Source organism: Oreochromis aureus, linkage group 22 (assembly GCF_013358895.1).
Source record: "Oreochromis aureus strain Israel breed Guangdong linkage group 22, ZZ_aureus, whole genome shotgun sequence".
Taxonomy (NCBI): Eukaryota; Metazoa; Chordata; class Actinopteri; order Cichliformes; family Cichlidae; genus Oreochromis; species Oreochromis aureus.
The window spans coordinates 17,930,264-17,956,560 of NC_052962.1; the positions used below are offsets into that span (position 1 = coordinate 17,930,264).

Consider the following 26,297-nt stretch of genomic DNA (forward strand, 5'->3'; position numbering starts at 1 on the left):
TGTTTTTTTTCCCTCTTTCCTTTTCCCTTTTGCCCTCCAGTACCAGACGGCAGTGCAGCTTCATGAACGGATCCAGTCATCAAGCATGGACGCCAAGCTGGAGGCTCTTAAGGACCTGGCTAACGCGTCCCGGGATATCACCTTCGCCCAGGAGTTCATCAACCTCGATGGTATCTCGCTGCTCACTCAGATGGTGGAAAGTGGGACTGAGTAAGTGAGAAGTCTGACTGTTTCTTTTGCTGTTTGGATTTGCCTTGTTTGCACCGTTTTCCCCTGCAGCATCTTTTTTGTTTGTGCGTGTGTGTGTGTTATAGGAAACAGGGAAGAGTACATACTTCCAATGTTTTACTCTGGATTTTGGATTTATGTGGCAATATTAGACTTTGACTCAACAATGTGATCCATCAAAACCAGCAAACACAGAGTCCAGTTCAACAGGATACCTAATTCAAATCTTACCATATTTAATTTCACATATCGCTGACATTATTTCTCACAGGCCTGATGTAACAAACCACAAATTTGTAACAGGAACCCGGCGTGGTTTAATAGGGCTGCGGGTTTGGACGGTATTCGGGTGGAACCTTTGATTTCAGTGAGAATAAAAGGGGGTCTTTGGAGTTGCACTGTGCAGTCTGACCGGTTAAGTTCAAAGCGTTTACAGCAGCTGACTGGCCTCCTCATTCACTGACATTCCTCAGTTCACTCTGTTAAGCTGGATTTATTTTACTGGTGTCTCGTGTCATCGCCATCTTTGTGAAGATGCCTTTGATGTGCAATGCTTTTATTTCAGCGTGCTGCAGGGCTGTGCGGATGTGCTGTTATTATTAGGTCATGTAGCAAATATCAGTATATACACTGCATGGAATAATCAGTCGTACATTTGCGCTGAATGATAACCCTAACCTTGTGCATAAGTTTTGCCTCGGGTTCAACAATGCTACCCTGTGCTGCAAAGAGAAGAACAGGTTCACACAGTGCCCAGCAGCTCCTGTTCATCTTTGTTGACCATGATAGTGATATTGCACACAGCTGAGAGGAAATACTCTGCCTTCTGCATGTTCAGCACATCCAAAAACTCACAGTGTGTGTTGAGGTGGGGGGTGGAGGGCAGGCGTAGTGCCCTGGAGACCGTCTCAACTGAAGGTTAAAGCGAGGACTTTTTTCGCTGAGGTGAAACTTCTCAGCCGTGATGCCAGGGGAGGGGAGTGGGTGGGCGAGGGAGATGGGGTTTGTGCCAGTGGCGTGCTGTGGGGAGTGCAAAGAGCTCGCCAGAGCCAAGAGTTGAATTACAGTATGAGTGCAAAACGTGCACACAATCACACAGAAGTAGATAGACGGTGCAAACTGGCAGGGAGGGCAGGAGCGGCCAGCCGTGCGAGACGTGCTCGTTTTCTGCTTCGTGCAATTCCCATTATCCAGCCCTTCTTTTTTTCCAGGGAGAGAAACGATAGATTGAAGAGTTGTTTTGCACCTAATGCGCGCTTATAAACGCACGGCATTCAACGTGTCCCGGCAGAAGCGCAGTGAAAACCCAAAGTAAGAACTGCAGTTTTTTGGTGCAGGTGTGTCCTGTCACACTAATGATTGCTTTCAAATGAAGGTTCAAATTCTGGTTAGACATGTAATGGCTTTTTCTTTGCAGAAACCACTCAGTGATCTAGTGTTTGTGGGTACAGCTTGACAGGAAATCAATGAGGCCTCTTCTCCTTTTTGAATATGATGTTCAAATTAGCAAATATTTGATCTTAATGCAAGGAGCTGTCACAGCAGCACCGAGGTTCCTCCTGTTGCTCCTGGCCCTTTGATTAAATATGTTTTTCATCTAAATTCCCATCAAATCATATTCAGGGCTGGAGAGTTTGAGCGGCGCGTGTAAGAAAAGGAGAGCAGGGTGAGTCGTTCTGCTGCATTTCCATCTCAACAGAAGGAGCTTATGAAACAGGCATGCAGATAGGTATCAGAGGCTAACACACACACTCTCACACACACACACGCTCATTAGTGTGCCTGCCAACCAACTTGGTGAACTGTAATTATTCAAGAGGCTCTGTGCTCGAGACTCTTGAGGGCAGAGCAGTTCTGTGATCTGATGCTTCTGCCAAAGATGCTGCACAATATTCATGTGTAGATCAGCTGCCCAGCTGAGCTCCACAAGTTTAAGGCAGACATTGCCCTCTACTGACAAAAACATGGAGCAACTCATACTGTGATTTGACACATGTTCAGAATGTACAGTGCAACTTCAAACTGATTAACACCGCTAGCCTTACTATGAACTTCGGTCTTCTTTGACCAGGTTTAACATATGCTGCCACCTTGGTATTCATGAGTGTCATTCATGTTCTTTTCTATTTTTGTCCTGTTAGCTCCCAGCATAGTTTTGCCTGTTAAATTCACAAAACCCTTTGTAAACATTATTCCATTGAATTGTACCTTATTAGCGGTGTCATCCCTTTGAAAACTGGATTTATAGAGGGAAAGGAACACTGATACTGAAATCAAACCCCACTGTTAAAACAGTTTCTTGTTTGTTTTAGCAGGTGAAATTAAGAAGTTCTGCAACTCCACCCATTAAGAGCAAAAAAAAACATCCCTTGTTTAAATCCCATGAAGGTTGTCTCTTTCTGGACCTGGCCCTCGTTTCCAGGGCTGCTGCTGTTTGTAGATCGCTCCCAGGAAGTCCCGTTCTGACCAATCCTGTTCTATCAGATTTCTCCAAATTAACAGTCTGACCCTGGGAGATGCATTCATGGTAAATTCACTCCATACCCATGTTTGCCCTCCTGTCTCGGTGCATGCTTATCAAATGTCTTTGAGCTATTCAGCTAGTCTAGTGTGAGACCTGGATCTTCCTAGCAGTGATGATCCGCGACATAAAGGTTGAATCAGTTGGACACAAAAAGTTTGAGATCCATGCTGAAATCCCAGAGCCCAGATGCATGTGGCCGGAAGCAGACTCCCAGATCTCTGAAGCAATACAGAGGTGCACATGGAGACAGCCTCATATTAGATGATTTTTGCACATATGGGTAGTATCGCTGAACTTCATGAGTGCACCTGTCATCTCGAATCTATTGAGGGAAAGTTAACTCTCTGCAGATGTTGCTTCCTTTTGCTTGTTTAGCGTAAGGCATTTCTCCCACTGCACCTGTCACATATTTACAAGGTGGTCTCTGCTTTCTGAAATGTGCAAAACTCCGTTTCGTTATGCTCGCTGTGGCACATTAGGTCTGCAGCAAGCCGCTTTGTCAGCCGTTTCTGCTTGGCATGCTTTGAGCGCCTTAGCGATCCAAAGTGTTTATTTCGAGTCGGTGTATTAAAGTTGTTTACATTGAGACTTGTTTTACATTTGCACAGTAAGGAATTCTTTTTCTGTGTATGAGAGTGGACCTCCTTAGAGTCGGGTCTCTTTGAGGGATGTTTATTGTGAAAAGATTGTGATTTGTGTTGCTCCCTGCTGAGACTTTAAGGTTTTGTTGTGTGTTTCCCACCTGTGACACCTAAGTTTCTCTTTACAGGCGCTATCAGAAACTGCAAAAGATTATGAAGCCATGGTAAGCCCCTCCCATTCCCCCGGGTAACGTCATTGACTCTGTGCTCTTCCTAACCTGCTGCCTGAGTCTGCATGATGAAGACTCTGGCCCCAAAGCCTTATGGGGAATTACTATAATTATGTGTTTAACACAGCCATTTACAGGCTTCTGTTTTGAAATCAATTTTGCACTTAATTTTTTTTTTTTTTTTTTGCATGTGGTTTTGGGCAAAATGATCTTCTTAAGTCTTTGCCTCAGACTGTTGGAAGGCCATGATTTATTTCTAAAAATGTAATGCCATGAGAAATCTATAAAAACCAGATCAGATGTTGCTATGGCCATTTGGGGGTTCAGTGGAGCTAATTTATTAGTTTTAGTCGGTGCTTACATTGAATTAAATCTTGGTCTTCTTTCCTAAATAGTGCTCAGGGTGAGGGGGATTGTCTCTGCACTCACTAGTAGACTTCAGCTACTTTTTTCCTTTTACATTATTAGCCAATAGCACATCACACATGAAGACATCACACATTAGGATCATCATCCATCTGTCAAATAAGATTTTCTTCTCTTTCTTTATCTTAAATAATCTATCCTCAAATTTCAGTGTTCCTCGATTTCATTAAGCATTTACTAGTTACAGTAACTACATCAAAATGCCCAGTACCATCTGCAAAGGCCTCTTCATTCTTCAGCTGTGGGTTACTAATGACTGTTACTAATCATCTACCATGCAGCAGTACTGACCCATGTCCTGAAATCATTTCTTATCATTTGGTTTTTGGTTTGCTGATTTGACGGTGGATGCCACTCTGTTGTCTTTAAAACGCCGATCTTCACTTTTGTAAACAAACTTAAAAATTAATCTTTTTTTTTTCTTCTCGATAAAAAGTTTCAGGAAAGATGCCAACATTTTTTAGTCAAACATTTATTGTATTCGACTATAGCCCCATAGGTGTTTGCTATATTTTCATGTTGCATCTACTAAAGCACCTAACAGTAAATCAGTGTAAGATAAACAATGAGAACCACGTGTAGGCCAGGTCAGAGTATTTGCCTGAGCAATGCCAGCTGTAAGCAGTAGAGGTCAGTACTGTAAAAGCTACTGGTGAAACTAATAAAAGGCCAGAAATCCCAAAACTCATGTAAAAGTTAAGTAGAAAGGTAATGTAACTCCAGAAACTCCTACTGCTGTGATTTATGACCAAGTAAAAGCTTCTATATTTCATCATTTGCGATTTTTTTCATTAAGTTCATGCAGCAGAAATATGAAGTGGAGGCTATTTAATGTGGTCCTTGCTTTGGCCCCCCTGTGACTCTTGCAGAGCTGATTGATTTCTCTTGATATTTGTGTAACTGCATGACTTCACTCTATAACATAGCTTTCTGGTCCTGATTGAACGCCGCCCTGTGCTGCCCGGCTCCTGCTGATTTTCTGATGGCTCCTGCTGTTTCTCGAAGGCCAGTTTGTCTGCGCTGCATCTCAAGCCTCTGTCCCCATTTATTCTTCTCTCCCCCTCCGCCTGTCTTCTGTCTTTCTTCAGCCAGTCTGGTTGCGGCATTGAATTTATTTTCACATGCACCATTTTCTCTGTTTCTGCCTACCGCTCGCCCCTTGTTGCCTTCCAAGCCATCAGGGCTTTGCAGATTATACACTGCTCCAAGCCATCTGCTAGAGAGAAGCGTCCTATGGTTTGTGTGTGTCTCTGTGTGTCCTACCCTTTAGTTTTGGAGACCTGCTGTCCTTCACTTTGACGGCCTTTGTGGAGCTGATGGACCACGGCATCGTCTCCTGGGACACTTTCTCTGTGGCATTCATCAAGAAGGTCAGACCAAGAAAACGTCTCATTAAAGGCAGCCCTGATTTATTAACGGCATTCAAAGTGCTGTTGTTATTCGCTGAATAAAGTTTTGATCGAACATTTACGTCATGACATTTACAGCCTCTGCAATGAAGCTTGTCCTATGATAGTGTCATGAAGCTGAATGTCTATAAAATTGTTTGGCAATGAGCCTATTTTCAGGACATAAACATTAAAGGCAAAAATACTCTAAAAAGAAAAATTGCTTGTGTACATTACAAGATGTGTGTTTAATTTTTTCCCTCATCTCAAAGTGTTTCTATGGGGTTTTTTTTAACCTTTGTGGCCTCTATAAAATGTGTTTTTGTAAAACATGTTTTCAGAGTTTATACCTAATTTAAACTTTTAAAAGTTATGAAATCTTGCTAATTTTTTTCCATCCTATTTTTTCAGGATCCAATTGCCTTATTTTTGAATCAAAAATTGCAATTGTCTGCAACAGATCCTCTAAACGCTTTGCTCTTTTTTTCAGATTGCCAGCTTCGTGAACAAGACGGCCATGGACACGGCGGTGCTGCAGCGCTCCCTGGCGATCCTGGAGTCCATGGTGCTCAACAGTCAGGATCTTTACCACAAGGTGGCACAAGAGATCACCATTGGACAGCTTATCCCGCATCTCCAGGGGTACGTGAACGAAGCCGTAAATTCTTCTTTTTTAACATTAATCGAGCTTGCTGGTTTCTGAAAGCTTCATAGTGATAAATCCTTTTAACCTCCTATTTGGACTGTGTTTTAATCACAGGACTGATCAAGACATTCAGACCTACACTATAGCTGTCATCAATGCTTTATTCCTCAAAGCTCCTGAGGAGAAGAGACAGGTGAGGCTGCGGTGCACACACACACACAAATACACTGCATATACTGTATCGTACATCATTTCATGTTGCAGTCATCAGCATTTTTCAACTCTAACAGTGTCTAACTGTGTGTCTTTGTGTGTGGGTGTGTATTTGTATGAGAAACTATAAAACATCTGCATTGTAGTGCAATAAATAAAACCTGAGTGTAAAGAAGTGATGCCATGCTCCCATCTCTCCGGTCTTTCCCACACACACACGCTCTCTCACCAATGTCACGCGTTGCCCTGTAGCTCATCACATGATCCCTTGCCCCAGCACCATAGAGTCCAGAGATGCGCTCTGACATTAATAATGAATGATGCTAACCCACAGCGCGGCACACAAAGTCGAAGGCACGCTAGGCTGAAACGAGCTTCGCCGCAGTGCTGAAAACAGACTGTGTGTGGCTGTTGCATTTATTATCCATTTAACACAGAGAAGATGTGTTTTTAAGACTCTGTTTAGGAGACAAACAAGCTATGGGACCACAAACTAACACTAATCGTGATAGTTTATTTCAGCGTGATGTAGAAGATGTGACATGCTGGCTACTCTCTTTCTTTGGCTTTTCCTCTAAGGTCAGAGAGTGTTTTGTGTGTCTGTGTGCGTGCGTTAAGGACTCGACCATCAGTAGACCTATTATTACAAACCCCCAGTCTGTCACCGTTCTGCTGACTCTGTTGCCCCCCACCCCCCTTTCTCCCCTCTCGCCACAGGCTGCTCGGCTGACAGAAAATGGTTTTTTTTAACCTCCTCTCACACTTTTTTTTTTCTCCTCCACATTCACTCACTCACTCACCCTCTCTGTCTCTCTGTCTCTGACTTTGTTTCTTCACTGCACACGATATGGTAGTATGATGAGCACATTGTGGACATCCTAAATTGTCCCCTGACAGTAAGTGCACCCTTGATTAGCACCCTTTGTAGTTTGCACTGTAGAAGACAACAGTTAGTGCATTTAGTATCCCTTCTTAAGTTCCTTTTTTTCGGATGGCTTTCTTACTTTTTTAATTAATTAATTTATTTATTTATTTTTCATTTTTACCCGCCTTAATTTCCTCATCATAGCATGGACAACCCTAAGACGCTTTGTCTTGATATGGCGTTGTGTCTCACTCTCTCCCCCGCTCTTCCCTGTTCCTCCCCACTGTTCTTTCTCCCCCTTTAGGAGATGGCCCATATTCTTGCCCAGAAACAGCTGCGCTCCATCATTCTCAGTGTAAGTCTACCCTTCTCCTCTTTACCCCTCCAGTGTCTTCCTCTGTCTTTGTCTCTCTCTGTTGCTGTTCGCGTTTCAACCTCTTCTCTTCTTGATATCTGTAACAAAAATGACACCTGCCACATCTTTCTCTGTTTCACCCCCTTGGCCGTTATCTCTTGTGGATACTTTTTCCACACCTGTTCCCTTTTGTCTCTTCATCATCTCTCTCCTGTGTGAAATCTCATTCTCCTTCCCCTTTTCCTTCATCTGCCTTCTGCCTTCTAATCCTCGTCATTCACGTCCAAATCCTCTTATTCCTCTTTGTCATATCTTGTCGTCTTCTGGCAAAATCCACTTCTCGCCTTTCTGACCCTAAAACCTTTCGCCTCTCCTTTACTTTTCCCATTTGTCCTCTACGCCATGCAGAACGTGATCCGGAGCAACACGCCCATTAATGATGAGATGGCACATCAGCTGTACGTGCTGCAGGTTCTCAACTTCAACCTGCTCGAGGACCGCATGATGACCAAGATGGATCCTCAGGACCAGGTGTGGACTGGGACAGTCCATCAAAACGGGTGGTGGTGGGTGTGATGAGGGAGGGAGGGAGGTAGATTACCATCAGATTTGCATATCATCTGCAGCGGCTTCATTTCTCAGCTCAACAAAGATCCCAAACAGACTGCTAATACGTTAAAAGCATCCCTGAATAGAAAACACTGTAACGACTGGATGGATTATAAACTAACTTTCATGTTCGTTGGAATTGTGCAAACTCTGTTTTTACCGTATATACTCTGTTACCATGTGTGTTTGCACCTTTTCCCCCATTTTTACAATCATTAATCTTTCGTTCAGTGGCTCGTGGGTAGTTTGGGCTGGAATCATCCAAAATAATAATAATTTTTGGCTCAATATTTAAATCGGGGAATTGGCTATTGTCTAGCTTGCCTAGGGCGCTGCGAGACCCCAGACGATGGAGAATGAGGGTGAAAGATTTTAAGACTGTAAAGTGGTAAATGGAAGAAAAGACTGACGGATTTGTGAGCAGCGCTTTAACATTCCTCTCTGTGTGTGCAGGCTCAGAGAGACATCATCTTTGAGCTTCGGAGAATCGCCTTCGACGTAGAGTTGGAGCCCAACAACAGCGGCAGCATTGAGAAACGCAAGTCGATGTACACCCGCGACTACAAAAAGCTTGGCTTTATTGTAAGTGTTTTTAGAGGGCTTCGTTAATCCGCTTCCTCTCTGATGTTATCCTCCTGGTAAAAAAAAAAGCTTCTTTTAAACATATCACAGCTAGTGCAATAACAGGCTGTATATCAAAGATGAACAAAGCTGACATGATGTCACCCACTGGTTTGCAAACTTCCTAAAGTTGATGATTTTGGCTCCTGTGGTCTTTGGAAACCACATATGACAAGTGAAGCGGAGCTCTGACTGAGAAACTGAGGATGTTCCACACTTACACAGGATAGTCGTGCCCTAAAGGTTATCATGTCGTATTAACCCGTGACTATAAACTCATCAGGGAAGTGTTTACTGATGCTTATGCTTTGGCTTTGCTGTTCATACCCAGTAGCTACGTTTTTTTAACAGCCTTGGATGCAACGTACCAAAATAAATATAGTATTGTGGAATGTGTGTGTGTTTATGTGTTGCTTTTGTGTTGTATGCAGCAGTCTAACTATGGCATAAGAACTTTAGTAAAGCCACTGTGGCTTGGTGTAAGCCCAGAGCCGTTTCGGGGCTCTTCCCATTCACACTCCGACTGCAGTGTGCTCAGTAGAGATAAGGCCAAATTGGCCTGTCTTGTCTCCACTGTGTGGAGAAAACCCACCCTAAAAATCCTTAGTCTGCTTTCAGTGCTCCTCAGTCTGCACAGACACACACATACATACTGCGCGTGCACACATATAAAACTCATCATTCTCTAGATCGCCCTTATCACTACTGAGAAAAGTTGTTTACCTTCTAATACACGCAGCTTCTCTTCAGTAGATATTGTTGGATATGCTGGAAGATTGTTCACATTTTATTAGATATGCATGTGCCACATAGTCTATTTCTGTTTTAAGCCTATAAGTTTGCTTGCTGTCAGGCAGAATTCCAAAACTGATGAGCCAGGTCTCACTGTCCTCCATTTCTCTTTCATCCTCCGTTTCCTTTGCTTGTCTTCCTGTCGCTGTCCTCTTCAGTATGCTGCGTCACATTTAAAAGTCGAGAAGAGTCTCGGAGTGACGCGTCTGCACGTGCATCTGTGCATTTAATTGTTAGTCGTCTGCAATGTCTGGAAAGAATTACGTCTGACAGACTTTCAGCACAAACGGTTTCTTCCCGTATGTCTGATGCAATATTTAGATGTTAAAAGTAGTGCCTGTGTTTTTGTTATTTAAAAGTTTTGAGTCTGATTGTTGAATATTTTAGTATAAGTTAGTATTTCATATTGTTCCTTCCCCATGGCCCTTCACTTACAGTTAGAGTTACTTACCAAATTTGGAGCAGATTTAGTTTAGAGAGATTTAGTGTCATAACTACAATATCCATCTCCAAAATGTCAACTTTTAGCCCAATAATCTTTTGCATTTCGCCTGCTGTGGAAGATATGTTATGTGTTTATACACTAGTAGAAGATATTCAGACTCTCAACAGACAGAGATATATTTAAACACCTGACAAGGCATGAAAGCCACCTTTATAGTAGTTTCCATTGTAGTAGACCTTATAGGGTATCAGCCATGAGTGTGAAGATCATGTATTTGCCAGATATCTGTTTAATAATCAGAGACAAGTTGTATATTTTTTTTACTTAACAGATTTCAAGTGGGCAGAGATTTAGTTGTAAAAATAAAGTCTGCACCAAATGTAATTTTGCATTATTTTAACCTAAATCTAATTACAGTGGGTTATTTGAGACTGCCAGCCTGCTGCGAATAAATCAGATCAATCCACACCCACACAGTCCTCAGTACTTTTCTACTGTTTGTTTAGTGTTTTTTTTATTAACATTGTCTTTAATGGAATCAAAAGCTTCCAGGGGCTTTAAAAGACGACCTCCTGCTCCACTAACGCGGCCCTAAAACTCCAAGTTTCCTCCCTGACAGAAGGAGAGTGGTTGTGCTGTGCCTGTGATCGCTTGGCTCCTTTGCGCTGGGGGGAAAAGGGGAAATGGGATTTTTAATCGATTATATCAAAGAAATTAAAGGTTAAAAAAGGAGATTTGGTGAAATGTGTTTAAAAGCATGTCTCACACTGCACCTCTGTTTCTCTCAGAACCATGTGAATCCAGCTGTGGATTTCACCCAGATTCCTCCAGGCATGCTAGCTCTGGATAACATGCTGTACTTCGCCAGGCACCACCAGGACGCGTACATCAGGGTAAGCACACACGTACAACCCTAACGCATACACAAATGCTGCACAGAGATTCCTGTAGTGTCCTACAAAAGCCTCACTTCCCTCCAGCTCATTCATTCAGTGAAGTTTCTGGCTCGTTCTCAACACATCTTTCAGTAAAACCGCGTTTCGCGAGCCTTCTCAGCCCTGACGATAAAACTTATTTAATTTCTTTCACCGCCGGTCTCTAAACAATGCTGCACTGACATTAAGTGCTTTTTGTCATCCTTGCATGATTTTATACAGCTTTTATCATTATGTGTGTGACGGTTTCTAGACACGATTGTGGGAAAAGAGACGCATTACTCGTGCCCGCTCAGCCCTTATCAGTCGAACAGTGGGAGAAAACACAGCCTTCAATTCCACAAATTAAACTGTCACCAGCTAAAATGATTGGGACCTTGATGGCCTCGGTTATGGCGTGCTGCCACCATCCACGTAATTAGAGTGGGGTTTTTTTGCTGGTGACTTTTATGTATAGATTTAATTTATGTTAATGCACGAGCTCTAAGGGGTCAGATAAGGTCAAGAAAAAGACTTATAGTTTCTACCTCAGTGTTTATGGGTAAAATACCTTCAGTGTGACATTGAACCCCTTTAAAAGGGTTTAAGGCCCCTGCACCTAATTGGTGTCAAAAATGCAATGCATGCTCACGCTCACCTGTCACCGCAGCAGGTAGCTCTGCATGTTTGATTTTACACAACTTCCTGACACAACTCCAAAGGGCGTTTGTTTCCCAGGCTGGAATTAAACCAGCGACTTTTCGCTTTTCCAAGTGAATCTGCTTTAACCAAACCCAGGAAATGCTATTAATTCCTGTCAGTTAACCTGTCAGAGTGGAACACAGTGCAGCATCACAGATTATTCTTCACATAGAGCTGGGGTATCAAACATAAGATCCGTGGGCCAGAATAGGCCCAGCAAAGACTCCGATCCGGCCCCTTGGATGGCTTTGGAATATACGAAGGAGGACAGAAATTATGGACTACTCACTGCTATTCATTCTGCACCAAAGTAATTAAGTAATAGTTAAAAAAAAACCCGAAATTACAGTGAAAAATCATGAACTTTTCTATCGAATATATAGAAACAAAATTTAAAAAAACAAAACAAAACAATTTTCTGTCAATTAGGGAACATTTAGTTTTTTAATTAGTCTGGGCAATGAGCTTTTTTTCAGTCTTCAGGCAACACACTCACCAGAAATGTCTTGTTTTGTTTTATAGCCCCAAGGAAATACGTCCTTATTTCTTGCCTGGCTTATTTTATAACGTCTTGTTTCCAGATTGTCTTGGAGAACAGCAGTCGAGAAGACAAACACGAGTGTCCGTTCGGCCGCAGCAGCATCGAGCTGACCAAGATGCTGTGCGAGATACTGAAAGTGGGCGAGCTCCGTAAGTCTATATCAGCAAATGCGCACACACACAGACACACACTTTGCACACTCTGAACAATGGATGCCTTCAGCGTGAATAAAGACATTAAAAAAAACAAGATGCTTTACGTGCAGAGATGCATATAGTTGTGTGCAAGGATACAAACATCCAGAGACACAAGTACACACAGCCCCTAACTGTTAAGATGAAAGCAGCCATTATGCCCAGTAATTGTGCTGCCAGGAGTTCATTATTTAGTGATGCACCTCGCCCCCACGGAGCCCCTTTTCAGCCTAATACGCCGCCTCTGGAAGGCACACTGCGCAGAGAAAGAGACGCTGTGCCTACGTCCACTTCAAATTGATGTGCCCTTTTCATCTGTCTTTACTTGTTTAAATAGCTGAGCTGGTCTCAGTTCCGTTCCAGACTGACCCCTGCTGCTGCCTGTGGGGAGGAAAAAGGCATTTTTAGCTCAGTTTTAAACAGATATGCCCTTTTCTTCTGCTTATATTCTTTTTTTTCCAGAGGAGTTGGCTGCAGTGCAGGTTTATTTTTTTTTAAACTCTTGTCAGAAAATTGTCCTGATAAAAGTGCCAAGCTAGGTTTCAATACCAGATAAGAAAGTGTGGAAACACTTCTTATTTTAAACATATTGTAATTGCCCTGTCTATTTTAAACATGCTCTTATCTCTGCCAGACTGAGCTCTAATGCTACATTTCTATGCCCGACTTTCCTACCTTGGTCACATTCTGCCTGCTCTACTTTTATCCCACGAATGACCGGTAGACACGTCCTGACCGGGAGAGATGGGCTGGGTGAGTGCAGGGCACCGGTGGCGTGTGGAAACATGCTGAGCTTTTAGTTTTCCTTGTTTCGGTGATCACTTTCATTCTACTTCGTGTTTGTTAGTGCATCGGTACGTGCCTGCTGATTCTTTGCAGCAGATCTCTGGGTTATATTTATATTCCGTGTATGTCAGTGCTCTTTTTTTCTTTTTTAAAATCCAAATCTGCTTCACTCCACGTGCCCTTTAGGCCTTTCCTCTTAGCAGACTGAAATTCTTCACTCCAGTCTCTCTTAGAAATATCATTTTGACCTCATTCGTACCAAAATACAGATGAAACAGCCAGACTTGTCCCTAAATAGGGAAACATGTGTATCTCTAAGGCTTTTTCTGAGCTTCGAGTTGAAGGGCTTATGCAACAGAGCTGGATCCCTGGGATGAATGCCAGACTGTCATTATGAATAAAACTTTCTGTTTTTGAGAGACTTTCTCGTTCAAATACAGTCCAAATTTCCCCCCCAAAAATTTGGGATTCTCTTTGAAATGTAAGAGTCGTGATGCCGGCTTTTGAACTGTGCACTCATAACGAGCCGGATGGTCCCTCTCTTCTTTAGCCCGAAGGATGCGACTAAGCTGATGATACTGTTATGTTATGACACAAAAAAATTCCCCTCCAGGACCGGATGCCCTAGTTGAATTATAGCGGTGACCTTGACTCGTACTTCTGAGCCTTTCAGTCCCCAGTGGCTGTATAATGTCCCCTTTACTGAGGGTGTTAGTCTGGGACACTGAACATACCATTAATATTTATGATGCAGCAGACTGTGTTTATGTATTTGTGAAATGGGAGAGCAGATAAGAATTGCAAAGGTGAACCCATAACCTGCAGAGAATGACCGATCTATCTGCGATATTATGCTCTACTGACATGATAACGGCACATACGCCTGGTTAAAACATGACACGATGGCTTTATACACAAGTAGGCCATCGTTGGGTACAAGGTTTTTAAAAAAATGGATGTAGAGGGAATGAAATGAAACAAGGCAAACACCGGGGACAGGAGAGAAAAGACAACATTTTGATATATTTTTATTTACTGAGCTCTAAATCTTAATCTTCCCGTCCATCTCCGTCAGAGCTCCAGTAAATATTTGCTCAGTCTCACACTCTTTGAACATTGTATGAGTCCAATCCTTATGAGAGGATGCCACTGTGCCCCAGAGTACTCATAAGCTGCATTGCTTTTCTCCTGTAGTGAGCTAAGTGCATTTTCATACACACCCCATTAGCCCTGTGTATATTAACACACACTAATGAACGTACGAGTAGGACAAATGTAACATGGGCCTGGCAGGTGCTTAGGGAGTGACGGCTAGTCATTAATAGTGTGTGTGTGCGTGTGTGTGTGTGTGTGTGTGTGTGTGTGTAGCACTTTCCCCAGAGAGATGATGGTAAAGAAAAGAGTCTTGGCTCTACACTTACATCATTGGTTGACCTTTCATTGGAGAAACAGTGAAATACCTGACACTAATGAGGATGTTAGAACTTTTCTCTTTTTATCAGCTTTGATGGTATTTAAGTCAAGATACTGTTGTGAGTTGTTCCACCAGTAACTTAAAATGTAACAGCCACGTTTCTCTTTATTGTAAGAGTTTGCACTGTGGGGTGAAAACATTCTGTTTCCTGTTCACTACACAAAAGTATGAAAGCTAAATCATGGACGAATAAATCTGACTTTTGACAGTTTGGAGGGCGGAGCCCAAAGGCCCTAATGTGATTGGTCACTTTCAAAGCGGTGACACCTCCACCTCTGTAAATGACAGATTCAGTTGACAGTATTAAATCGACTTACTCTGTAACAGCATCATGAGCGCGGTTTCATGTTTGCTAAATTCACCTTCAACTGTTCATTTTTAGAAGAAACCCTGGCAGTTATCACTGGATTAGTTTAAAGCTAAAGCAAAGACAGAGTGCTCAAAGGCAAGGAATTAAATAGCGTGAGTGGCCATGAATACCTGTGAATGAAAGTATAAGTGCATGATTATGTTTTTATCTCGCACACCAGTATATTATTATAAATATTATTCCATACAAAACCCCTGAAAAAATTCTTTGCTTGAACCATAGTGGTGCTAGAGATGGCAACGTTGGTTGGCCAGTTGGTAAACAGTTTTGGATAGGGCATCTCACATAGTGGAGTTGCCATAGTAACATCACCTATTTAATTGAGGACTTACATTTTGAATTTCACTCTGTGGCTGTGAACATTTTTTTTATGTTGTTGTTGATGTTTTGCTACTATGTATTTTGTACTATGCTATTAATACGACACATTAATGCTAGCAAGTCTGGTTAGTTCTTGGAAGATTAACTGGTGAGCCTGAATGTGTTTGCTAAATGTCTGGATAATTAGATAAATGGGTTTCAGATTTTTAGTGCTGACTTGCATCCTGCTGTCAAGATAAACTGTAAAAGCTTTGTAAAAACCTTGTTGAGCTTATAAGTTTTTATGCAGCGCCATCGCTACAGCCCAGTAGTTTGATCAAAGACTGAAAAACCTGAAGAAATTTAGTATTGGCTCTTGTTGTTTTTTACCAGCCATCTACATGGTGATGCTTTTATTATGAGTGTGCTGCTAAGCTACTTTTCCATTCATCTCAAAGCACCAGTCTGACTCCTGTAAGCACAGTTGCACACGAGCTGCTGGAGTGTCTGCATCCATCACTGTAAAACAGTAACTTAAATTTAAATGTTCTTGTGAATAATGTTCCACCACACAGTCTTAGTGCTGCAGAAGATAAATAAGAAATTGATACACTGAGAAAGCTGTACTCCCTAAAACTTTGATGCTCCCGAGCTACACGCTGATGCAAAGCTGCAAAACAGGAAAAAAAGTGTTAGCTTTTTAAAAAAAAAAAAAAAAAAAATCTGCTCTGTATCCCTTTGTGGATAAAGGCAGAAGAAAGAGACAGTGGATTAATGGTGACAGCGGTGACGTCTCTGTGGCTCATTTGCTCTCTCCATCTGTGTGAAATGCAAGTATGGCTCTGGCACGCAGACGCTCTCTTCTTGTTTTCTCACGAGGATGAAACGCGGAGGGATTCTGGATTTGCCGGGGCCTGCTGAAGTTGCCTTTCTTCCCTGCTCGCGTCTTCATTCTAACCACATATTTCTCACTTTTCTCAATTTTCATTCTTGCTTTCATGCATCCTCCTTTTTTTTATTTGCCCCTCTTTGTGTGTCTGAAGAACATCTGTCCCGCTCAGACTTGTAATCCTTTCTCCTGCTTTTATGGTCTCGGTTGCTGTCTTTTCACGTGAATTTAACAAAAATGGCACAAGCACACCAGAAAGTAGCATTATACCATTGTCTAAAAGAAATACTATATAATCCACTCATGAATCTGCAGTCATAGTTTTCTTAGTGCTTGCTCAGGTGAACAAACTTTCTTCTATTCTGTTTTTCTATTTCACTCTATACATGTTTTGAGACCTTATAGTATTTTGCCTTTGTTGCTGTTGTTCAGATGTCACTGTGCATATTTGATCTGCACAAAGGAGGCAAGCTTGTATCAGCGCTGATAGAGCCTACATAATTCATAACAGCAGGTGTCACTCTCTGTCCTGCCTCCCAGTCTCCGCTCTCTTTCTCAATTACTTCCATTAATACATACCTGTCCTGGCTCTATTTCTCCATTTCTGATGCCTTCCTTCGGATCCTAAAAGATTAATTGTCCCAACAGTGTTTCTGCTGGAACATGGGGCCTAATGGAATCTGTGTCTTTGAGACGCCGAGCCATGACTTCTCTCTCCCCGCTTAAGCTGGCCCATGGAATATTTATGAAGTTATTTAGAAACAGGCCAGGCATGGTGAGTAATGGCCCTGCTTGGTGATTCACGGTGTGTCGTCTCTGTGCTGAGATGGAGAGCTGGGTGGTGAGGCATGGCGGGTCCAGGTAGGACGCACGCATGCTAGCAGACACGGATGCCAGAATCAAAAAGAGACCAAACCCCATTTCTAAGAACACAGAGCGAGGCAGACTGACGGTCACGTGATGTTCTTCAGGTTTGTTTCTGTGTCTTTCTTTAGAAAGCCATCAGCCAAGGTCAGAGCAAAGGGCCGTGTTCAGCACCTTGGTCAAATCCACTGTACATTTCAGCACATGAGCAGCATTGCAATAAGGAATTTCAGAAATTCTCTTAATTCAGTTTTGTTGTTTATATCGCCTCATCTGCCATCTGTGTATCTTTTACTTTAAGCAAAAATTTATAATACTGTTCATATATTTGTACCGCCTTCTAATATTCTAATAAACTCTAAGTGACACTAGTCAAAAGAGAGTAACTGGGCTGTTGTGATACGTATGGCTAGTTGAGTCCAGTCACTCTGGTTGTCAAAGGTTTGTGTGTGGACTTGTGTGTATGTAGTATGTCCAAGCCCAGCAGGTGACTCAGAGTCATCCAAACTCATTAACCTCCCCTGCTGTTACCCCAAAAAACAACACACACACTTCCACACATACACTTGAGAGGTGCCACAGTGTGAGATTAAAAGGCTGCTATGTGTTTGGACCGGCCCACAGTGTGCCAGTGAGATGTGGTTTTTACACACACTCCCAGCTGCGAAATGGATATTCATGTTGGGACATGCAGCCATACACTCATGCAGAAGAGTAAATGGCAGCCACAAATATCATATCTCACATCCTCAGGCTTTTTAATCAGTTCGTTTCAAATGGAAAGAAACAGCTTCACAGCTTTAAAATGTATTTCATTATGACTTCATGGTTTCTGATTGTTTTCTATGGCACATTAGTGTCTGTAGTTGCTATCTTTGCTATCTGTACCTTAACTAATTTCTATCCATGAGCACATCTGAGGGACGAACGTGCATTACACACCATGTGGTGCATAAAACAGTAAAACAAGCACGGAGGACGCATTGCTCAGGGATGAAATTCTACCTCCTGCTCGTATGTCGCACGCTGTGGGGAGGCCGACGCAGCATAAGAGCAATAAAGTCGCGGCAAATATTCATCAGTGTTCACAAACGTATGTCGCTGCTTCAAAAAATCATATCAAACAAGAATAAGCTCAAACTTGCCACCGGTAAACGGTCCTTGAAGTATCCGTGACTCAGCTCGCAAGGTATTTATTTTCATCATAAAATGTTTCTGATATTCTTGAGATTTCCTAATGCTGGGATATTTTTTAGTGCCTAGCAGCACAGTTTGCTCTTCAGGATTGATTTGAGACTTTTGGATTATGTTTTCCAACCTAAAACTTGTAGCCCAGCATGAGCCCAAGCACATGCAGCTGCAGTAACATCCACCTCACCGAGGCTACAGAGAGTGAGGATTTCGGAAGTAATCGATTTCGAGTCATTTCACTTTTGATAGCATTAGTCACACTTCTGATTCCGTGAGGCATTTTCCAAATTCAACAATTTCTCCAACAACAAATATTAAAGTGTACAAACATTAAGTGTTAGCCGCGCATTGACGTGGAAGCTGGTCGTCAAATCACAGCTACCGCTGCAAGCCACCTCCTTTGTAATTCTCCCTCAGTGAATCAGGAGCAAAGGAGATGATGGCAGAAGGATGTAAAGGCCAAGCGCAGAATCCCAAGTATCCCTCGAGTCATGACATGAGCATCTATTTGGCAGTCAGCAGCCACTTCTCACAGTTGTCAGTTGCAGGCTTGTGTTAACTGGGGGGAGGATAGCATTCTTCAGGGTTTTCCACTTCATAGCCTCAGGCATACACCAGTAAACGGATTGTAAATTTGAGAGCACAAACAACAACAAACTTGACAGATGGGTGCTTGAGAATCTCAATTTTTGAGCATCATTGGCATTTTCCAGAAACTCCCGTCCCCTGTCAGTTCTCAGCATGTCGTGATATACTAAAGTGGCTCAGTGGATGAAACATAAGCCTGCCTATGCAAGTGCTGCTGGTCTAAATTTTGCTTGTATGTTTTTTGCTCTTGGAGGTCCTTGGATGTAATTTACCAGCAAACCATGCTCTCAACAATCTGTTTCCCCAAAAGACCTCTTACTGGCAGGCTGTCGAGGGTGAAATCAGACAATACAAAACCGCTGAGGTCTAGCGTCTTTATATAGTTGTAAAAGCACAAAAAGATAGCTGCTTTGGAAGCTGAGAGTTACAAACGGGACAAAGTTTTCTGTGCTGTTAAAATGAAGGACGATGTGACTATAGTGTAAATGCACGTTTCTTTGCTATAGGATATAAAATGAGATCAAATGCAAAATTCCACCAATAATGATTTTTCAGTGCAATCAAATATTCAAAAGAGGCAATTTCTGTGATTGGAGGTTAAATTGTGGTTGCTAGCTAGTTGTAGTTTGCATGGAAGATGCGGCTTGTCTGCAAATATTTGGCATTTATTCCCCGAGCTGTAGTGAAACATGAAAAAGTGCAACACAACCTGTAAACTGAGACAATTTGGCTTCAAAGTAAAAGTAAAAGTTCTCTCTTTCCAGTTTGTGACACAGGTTTCACAGGTTTTCTACCGCTTGGTGAGTAGTTTGCAAGTGTTTGCAGACCAGTTGATGTCTTTCATGCAACCTACTCTAACTGAAGCAATCGTGGGGTGGTTTTCAGTGCAGAGCCTTTTCACACTAGTGACTGCCAGCAACCAGTTGTCAACCAGCTGGGGAATAAACCTTTTTTCCTTAGTGACCGGTGGGTAAATGGGGCTTTAGCAATCAATGAAACCAATTGGGGAATACATCTTTTTCTTTCATGATCGCTGATTGCCAGATGGCCACTGCCGGGTCTCTTGGCCTGCATGCCTGGGGCGTTACACAGCATTTGTTCCTTTCCAAAAAGTGAGAGCATTCCCACATTAAAAGGGAAAATGCACGTCATCGTTTGCACCTGACGCAGCTACATCCTTATGAGTCTATTATTTTTAGTTGATGCACAGTACCTGTGTATGAATATGTTTCGTTCACTCGTGCAGGCTGTGTCTGCGTGCATACCGCACTAATGCACAAACACATATGTGCCTGTAAGCTGGATCATTTTCTGTTGTTTTGTAATGATTAACAAACAATTCTGTTTTTTTGCATTTGGACCGTCGCAGACAGATTGTGTGTTTGTTTACGTAAGCATGACTCACGCCATCTGAGATATTCCTTCAGAAGAATCTGGCACGAGGTGTAATAGAGTGCATGGTTTAGCCCCCATATTTGGCATATTAAGATATAAGTTGTGTTTAGTACCTTTAATAATTGCAACCCAGGCACAGCACACTCACAAAACTCACAGCTGGATGCGAGCCTCATTGTAGCTGAGAAAGGAAATCTGTGCGAGCAGATGCTGCGAAATTTGTTGGATTTCTGTCTCAGTCCACAGCGCTGATGGATTCACTACATGCCTCCCTCCGTCTCATTTTCCTTTCTCTCCATCTGTTACCCTCCTATCCTTTGCTCTTCCCCTGTCCTCTAATGCTTCTTGACCATTGTGAGCAACACCACATGCTAAAGTGGTTTTGTTATGCAAATGAAAGCCCCAGAATTTCGAGGCTCTGACTTTTCCCTGTTTTTCATCCTTATCTAATCTGCGTCCCTCCCTATAATGGCACAGTTGTTGTTAGGAGATTCCAAATAAAACTAATTTAATATTTTGAATAAATGGTTTCCCGTTATTGTCTTGCATCTCTTGCACTGCCTCTTTTTTTTGTTTGTTTTATCTTGCATTCCTAAGCAGAGCCTTGGACCAGCGACCCCCTTTCTGCTGGCATCCTTATTTAATGATCATTAGTTTCATGATTGAGATACTTTAATCAGAGCAGATCCAGAGCCTTGCTGGTCTGGCCTAGATATTGTAAAGTTTTTATTGTTATTTCACATAGACTCCAGCCTCAAAATCTCTTTGACCATGTATTTGAAAGGGACACACTTACCCTATAACATTTGGCAGGGTCTTAATAGGCTCGTAGGATCATTAAAATCCCTGCTGAATTCTTGTAGCAGTCTAGCACATAAGATGTGCTAGATGGATCTACAAAAGCTCTCTCCCCTTAGATCCAGTATATTAGTAGAAACAATAGATTTCGCTTTGATGCATATAGGTTAGCTTTGATATGTTTATTTTAAGCTGATATCCATTAATTATGTCGGTTTAGTGACACTGTGCTGTAGAAATACACAGTCAGCCTGCTAAGTCATGCAGCCAGCTGCGGTTTGCATCTCTGTGTACCTGCTGCTTTGGCATCCTGTACACTCACGCAAACAGTGACTGGATCAGAAAGATGATGCTGACGCTGCTCGCTGGACACACACACATACGCTCTCCCCTCATCACAGTTGGACATGAGGCCATGCTGGTATTGTAATTAGAGTGGGGATGACACTTTTTGCTGTGTATTCATCATGTGGCATAGCTGCAAGGTGACTCCGAGAGTTGTTGTGCTTGCTTCGTGCGCGCTCACAGACACGCATGCACACAAACAAATACACAGCAGACCTTGACGGATGTCAGGATGGCATTCAGCCTCTGTCTTCCTCTCACACATGCATAGAGTTGTGCGCTCATTCTGTTGAGGCACATGCTTAGTCACCTCCCTCATGTCCACGACTCATCTGTTTGGTCGCCAGTTTAGTAATTAGCTTTCAGCCGATGTTACCGAGTCCTCGGAGCGATCACGTCGAATGGATAACATGACGGGTGACGGCGGCGTACACGCGCAAACGCACGCGCGCACACACGTCCACTTCAGGAACGTGACAGTGACCCTTGAAAGCGGCCCACGTCCCAGAAGATGGATGAAAGGAGAGGAGAACTGCCTGAGCCCCCTGAGTGGCCTCGTCTTCATGATTAAATTTGTTGATGTCGTGGAACATCACTGTACCGATGTGTCTAATTTAGTCTGCAGCCAATGGCTTTGAACTCCTCTCTGCTGACAGAACTTTCACATCCTATCAGTCAGGCCATGATCATGAGCTACTGAAGCAGTGTTAAAAAAAAAAAAAAAAAAAAGTTCACATACGCCTTCGAGTTGTGATTCTGAATTATAAAGTTTCCAATATTTTATAATATTGCTCTCCCTTTGGTGAAAAGAACTATAAAAATATCAACATTCTTTTAAAAATTCATTCAAAAAGCCTACACTTCCTCCTACAGCACCAGCAGTCTGCTTCTTATTTTATTGCAATCGGTATAGATGATTTTAAAAGAGCTGTTGAAGATGGTGCGTCTACACAGGTCAAAAAGTGCAGTTCCTCAAAGGGCCAGAGATGTGAAAATGCCAAGTCTTACAGCAGAAATAAACATGTTTTCAGCCTGGTACAGAAAAAACCCCCAAACTTGTCTCTGTAGCCAGTATCTCCCTCCTTTGTGACAGCTGCATGGGCATGAATTTCTTTTAATAACTCACTCGCATAACCCTTAAAAATGTAAACATCTTTTTAGTGGCCGCTGGATGCAGACGCAGGTATCTGCAGATATTAGCTGTCTGCTAAGTTTCTCCTCCGCTAATTGGAGTCGCTGAACTGAACCTCATGACTAAAAAAAAGTGTTTAGGGTGCTGGTGAATTTTTCATGCAGTTATCTAAATAAATGGCTTGCTGTGCATTTACTGGAAATAAGACTGTCCGAGAAGTCTGTGCTCCAGTTTTTTACAGTAGGTGAAATTCTATACTTATTTAGATTTAGCACTAATTAGCAGGTATGTGTCGGTCCAGTGCACCTATACAACTGTGAGCTCTTTGTGCTAAGCAGACAGACTGGTTTGCTAAACCGGAGGCTTCCACAAACCAGTCTGTGCGGTCTCTATTTATATTGTGCTGTTTTGTTGGATTCTTGTTTATGTGCTTTGTTTTGGTTTGCTTCTTTTTTCTATTCTAACTTGAAAGCTAAATTTATACCTTCAGATCTTTCTTGTATTTTTTGGCTGTCAGTTGTCGCTGTCTCTTCATTAATCTGAATGAGATCAAAGCTGTTATAGGGGCCTCATCGTAAGTTGCAGAACTTCTTGTTTTTCCTCTCTGGTTCTTCACAGCAATGGCTTTTTGTTTTGGATCATTATCTGCATGCCAGATGTTTCTGTCCTTCAGCTTTTATAATAATTTGAAGACCTACATTTAGCCAGTGATGGGTGTTTTTAGCTCATCCAGCTGAAGGACTGATGAGCTTGGACAACGTCAGGGTGTCTGTCTGTACCACCACAGTTCTTAAGAATCGTTGCTTCTCCTACAGTTTTGGTCAGAATTGAATCAAACTTACATACACTGATTATGTAAAGGGTCTTCATTCAATGTTGAAGTCATATTTGTTGTTTTATGGACATTTTTACAATAATTATTAATTGTGTATTGGTCAAACGTGAGTTAAATGGTTCACGAGCCAGATGAGCTACCATGTCACTGAGCTTCTGGTTCTCTTTACACATCTTCGGGATTTCAGTGACCTGGAAAAAATAGATTAACAGGCAGTGATTGAAACAGAGCATAGAATTGTTTGCAGAGCACCAAGCAGGAAGAAACAGGCATCAGTCACTACAAAGGCAACTATTTGTACCACCAAAGATGCTCTTTCATCATTTTGTGTTGACGGATAATGAAAAAAGTATTGAACCAATGTTCTGCTGACCAATGTGACCATATGGTCAAGCATAATTTAAATGAGCCATTATAGTGTCCTGTTACTTACTCTGAGTGGTACAGGCACTGAACATCTGTATATGCAGATGGATGAAACACACACAGGACAAAGAATACTCATTAGAGCTGGGTTATAATATCACTCCAAATGTCTGCTGTGGACCCATATGCTTGGCCAGAAAGAGTCATAAATTGTGACTTTAACTGAGTACGAGTTCACGGCCACCCTGCTGTTTCAGGCTGTTTTTAGCCAGCTGCAAGCAGAGTTCAGTATCTGGGTGTGTGTTCAATGATGTGAGTCTTCATAAAGTCATCAAAATATAAACTCATGGTGTAATGTAGTTTTAAAACACAGACACACAACTTTCTTAATGGAAAAAGACCAAAGATCAGTTTTTTTGGTAGAATACAGATGAACTCTTAAGTAGGAAGTTGTTGTTGTAATGGTCTGGACTTGATTGATTTTATTTATTTATTTGTTTTACTTTTTTATTTTTAATTGTGGGGTTGAATTTAACACTGAACGTGTGCATTTTGACCATCATCCTATTGCTTTATTGAAACAGCAACGAGTGGATGAGTCACCCTTTAATGGTCTATTTTACTCAAAATGGGACAAAATTATGGAAAATGAATCTCATGCTTTATTAAAAAAGAGCTGAAACCAGCAATTGAGACATTAAACTCAGTAAGAAAATGTTTAGTGGAGCCGTAATTCAAGTGAAAAATTGGATCATTTACTTATAAACTTCTATACAATTAGATTGCAACCAGAAGAGTCGCCCCCTTCTGGCCATTTGAATGAATGCAGATTTTGACATTGGCTTCACTTTTCAAAGCTGGAGGCTTGATCCAGTCTGTTTGCTGTCAAAAGTCAAACTGAAATAAGCCGTCCTCTCCTCCTTAAATCATTTCCATTGACTGCTGTCTCTGATTTCAGGTGCAGCTGTTGTTTTATTTGTTTTAGCTGCTCAGTGCAAGGCAGTATTTTATGTGATTAAAACATGGATCTTATATGACATAAAATAACAATTTCAGTCTTTACAGTATTTTTTTTTTTAATGGATACAGCTGATCGTATTCCAGCTAAAAACAATACGTCTCTCAGTAAAATAACTTAGAGTATTCTCAGCATCCACTCTAAATTTCAATTAAAAGTTTATTGCGTGACTCTGCAGGTCTCCCCTTTTAGAAGGACATTTTTAAGAGGTAGCTCCATTCACCAGTACTCCTTAATGTCAGGTCAGTAATGCCAGCCTGTGCACTGAAAGACGTTTTCTAATGGATTCCTCTTGGCATGCACACAGCGTGATGTCTGTCAACTTCAAATCGAGGTCATGTGCATGATTTGAGACGAGCAGTAACAAGAAGCTAAATACTACTGTACATCGATTTCAGCTGCACAGCCCCTCAAGTCAGAATAATGAGCAATACAGTTTTATTCCGACTCTATTTTCATTTCATTATTGTGTTTATAGTGTCACTCAGAAAAATGCTAAACCGCTGCTCTGGTTAGGGAAAAAAAACACAAAGGTTGGTTAAGGCTAGCAAGGCTTAAAGCTCTAGTTACCTAATCATGGCAACAAGACTTTGCACTCACACAGTTCCAGCTCCATTCAGGTGGATAATTTTAAGTGCCTTTGTGCAGTGCTGAGAATGATTCAGTGGCATTTCAGCTAGCTGAAAAAAGGGAAGTACTAAATTGTTCAGCATTTCCCTCCATATGAACTGCAGCACTCTGCAGTAAAAAAACTCAAACATCAAAAAGCTGAAAACAGCATCTATATGTAAACGTGATGAATTTAAATTTGAATGAACACACTAAGGATCGCAGCCATTTCTCTGCTACAGTCGCACGAGAACCATTTAAGGCTCGTTCCTAACGTCGGCATCTTAAAGCGCACATTTTGGTGTTTTGATTTCTCCCACTTACTCTAAGCTAAGCGTGTTTGTATTCAACCATCCGCATTCTGTAACCATTTGGATAACGGCGCTGTTTGGGAACCATTTGGAGCCATCCGCACCGTGCCATGTTTTACTTTCCCCCCTTAGCGTCGGTGCTTCTGGAGGTAATAAAACCACCCTCGACTCAGCACGCTTTACAAAACCCAGAGATGGAGAAATTTCTGCAGCATCACACCAGAGAGCTCGCTGTCTGTATCTCCAGAATAAACCTTGACATGTAATTCCCCTCACCTTGCCACCTTGGGGCTCTGTTGGTCCTATCAATAAACAACCCATTTAGCTCAGAGGTCACTTCAAACTTCAGCCTTCCCGACACCTTGTACCTGCCAGATTTTAAAAAAAAGGGGGAGGGGGTTGTACTTGATTATTGAGGGAGGTTTTGTTATCTGTCCTTTTCTTTTTTTTTTTTTTATCTCTTTCCTCTTTTTTTCCCCCTGTCCCCGAGAGAAAGACTGTAGACTAAGCAGGTAGTCAGCATCTGTTTTGGCTCACCTCTATTAGCTTCCTGATTGACTACTGGCACGGGTAACACATCTCCCCGGATTCCCCCCTCGCCCTCCCCTTAATCTCGCATCTATCGCTTCAAATCAAGGCTCTGGTCGCTGTGCCCATGGGCTGAGGGCATCACTCATTATACTGTGAAGTTTCAATTGCAGCCTGACCCCTTCCATCCAATTTCATGGCTGCTCGTGGTGGGCGAGTGCTCC

The 26,297-nt window shown here is 42.1% G+C and overlaps 1 protein-coding gene across 3 annotated transcripts in view; it reads left to right on the forward strand.

Moving 5' to 3' along the window:
• Nucleotides 1-26,297, forward strand: part of elmo1 (engulfment and cell motility 1 (ced-12 homolog, C. elegans)) — a 100,414-nt gene that overhangs the window by 44,204 nt on the left and 29,913 nt on the right. For 2 of the 3 annotated variants that reach the window (XM_031729285.2, XM_031729284.2), the window contains exons 6-15: nucleotides 41-210; nucleotides 3,522-3,557; nucleotides 5,260-5,359; nucleotides 5,868-6,019; nucleotides 6,138-6,216; nucleotides 7,406-7,456; nucleotides 7,865-7,987; nucleotides 8,519-8,647; nucleotides 10,712-10,816; nucleotides 12,121-12,229. In XM_031729285.2, coding sequence (XP_031585145.1) covers nucleotides 41-210; nucleotides 3,522-3,557; nucleotides 5,260-5,359; nucleotides 5,868-6,019; nucleotides 6,138-6,216; nucleotides 7,406-7,456; nucleotides 7,865-7,987; nucleotides 8,519-8,647; nucleotides 10,712-10,816; nucleotides 12,121-12,229 — 1,054 coding nt within the window. The remainder of the gene's footprint in view (nucleotides 1-40; nucleotides 211-3,521; nucleotides 3,558-5,259; nucleotides 5,360-5,867; nucleotides 6,020-6,137; nucleotides 6,217-7,405; nucleotides 7,457-7,864; nucleotides 7,988-8,518; nucleotides 8,648-10,711; nucleotides 10,817-12,120; nucleotides 12,230-26,297) is intronic. The other variant, XM_031729286.2, reaches the window with a different exon arrangement.